Raw genomic sequence first — 1357 nt, 5'->3', positions numbered from 1 at the left:
GCTTTTGTCATTATTTTTAGGGGATATTGCTATAATTATCTTTATTCCATTTACATGCTTTAACTTTTGTAAGTTTTGTCTTTGTTGTTATTTTTGCTAAAGGTATCATAGTTGTCTTGCAATTGGTTAAAAAAAAAATGTTTTATTGGAAAAGGAAAATCATCTTGGAAGCAACTGAGTTCTATTTTTGTTTTGTCGTGCTGATTACTCTGCTGTCCTCATCTCACACATTCATATTAACATCTGAATTTACACATAATGTAATAAATTTTAACTAAATTGGAAACCTGTTTATGTATTGAATTTTATTGGAGGTAATATGTAATGGGGTGGAAATGTACATATTATTGAAATAATTGGCAAAGCCATTGACATAATTATAGATTTCAGTTTGTTATTCAGATGATTATATTAATATGAGAAAGGAAAATGATCTTCAAGGAAATGCAAGATGTTTGAAAAAATATTAAACTTGGGGATAGCTGGTTTCCATGGGAAGCTGTAGATACCCATCAAAGGGATGCTGATATGTGAAGGATGTGACTCATAATAATAAATGCATAACCTTAATATGAATATGTTTGTATATATTAGACAAGACTTCAGAGACATGTACCTCCTTTGATCTCTAAGGCTGATTTTTTTTTTTTTTTTAAGTTAGGTTGAATGTTGAAATATCTTCAAAGAAAATATGACTACCAGAAGATTCTGATATTTTGAAGAACATCTTTCCCAAAGAGTAATAATTTCTGGTCTACAAGAGCCAAGTAATGACATTAGAATTGAAAGACAGTGTGAACAATACCCTACATCTAGACTTTTAGTTTTGTTCTTCACTTTGAATTATTATTTTTTCACTACATCTAATTTCTAGAAACAAAAAAGTGGATGTATGAACAGTAATGTTTTCAGTTTTATTCTTGGTAAACTTCTTAGCATATCTAATTCTATTTTATAACATGTGTGTGCATCCTTTGTACAGTTGTGAGATGTGTATATTTTTGGCTTGAGAACAGTGCAGCATCTCACTCTTGTTATTCTTTTAGGGCATTCGTAGACACATCATGAATCATGATTGCGATGATGTCAGAGCAGTAAGAGAAATTGACTTCAAAGCTTATGAAGTATTTAATTATTGATTTTAAAGTTTTAAAGGTATTAATCTTCTATTTCTCTTCCTTTTCAGAACTTTGAGGTTGTCCCATACCCAAAGGAGAAGTATGGACAGTTCTACCAAGGAGATGCATACATTGTCCTCCATGTAAGTACCTTTTTCCAATGTATAGTATTATTCTGTTTTGTTTCTGGTATCCATGACATTGGAAGTTGTGCTTGTTAACGGGGTTTTGATATATAA

The 1357-nt window shown here is 30.7% G+C and overlaps 1 protein-coding gene across 8 annotated transcripts in view; it reads left to right on the top strand.

The window, feature by feature from the left end:
• LOC119593490 (gelsolin, cytoplasmic-like) overlaps positions 1-1357 on the top strand; it is a 58995-nt gene that overhangs the window by 38651 nt on the left and 18987 nt on the right. For all 8 annotated transcript variants that reach the window (XM_037942433.1, XM_037942436.1, XM_037942439.1 and 5 more), the window contains exon 2: positions 1187-1261. In XM_037942433.1, coding sequence (XP_037798361.1) covers positions 1187-1261 — 75 coding nt within the window. The remainder of the gene's footprint in view (positions 1-1186; positions 1262-1357) is intronic.

Source organism: Penaeus monodon, chromosome 32 (genome assembly GCF_015228065.2).
Source record: "Penaeus monodon isolate SGIC_2016 chromosome 32, NSTDA_Pmon_1, whole genome shotgun sequence".
Classification (NCBI taxonomy): domain Eukaryota; kingdom Metazoa; phylum Arthropoda; class Malacostraca; order Decapoda; family Penaeidae; genus Penaeus; species Penaeus monodon.
Note: the sequence above shows the minus strand (reverse complement) of the source record. Positions and strands in the feature narration are given on the sequence as shown.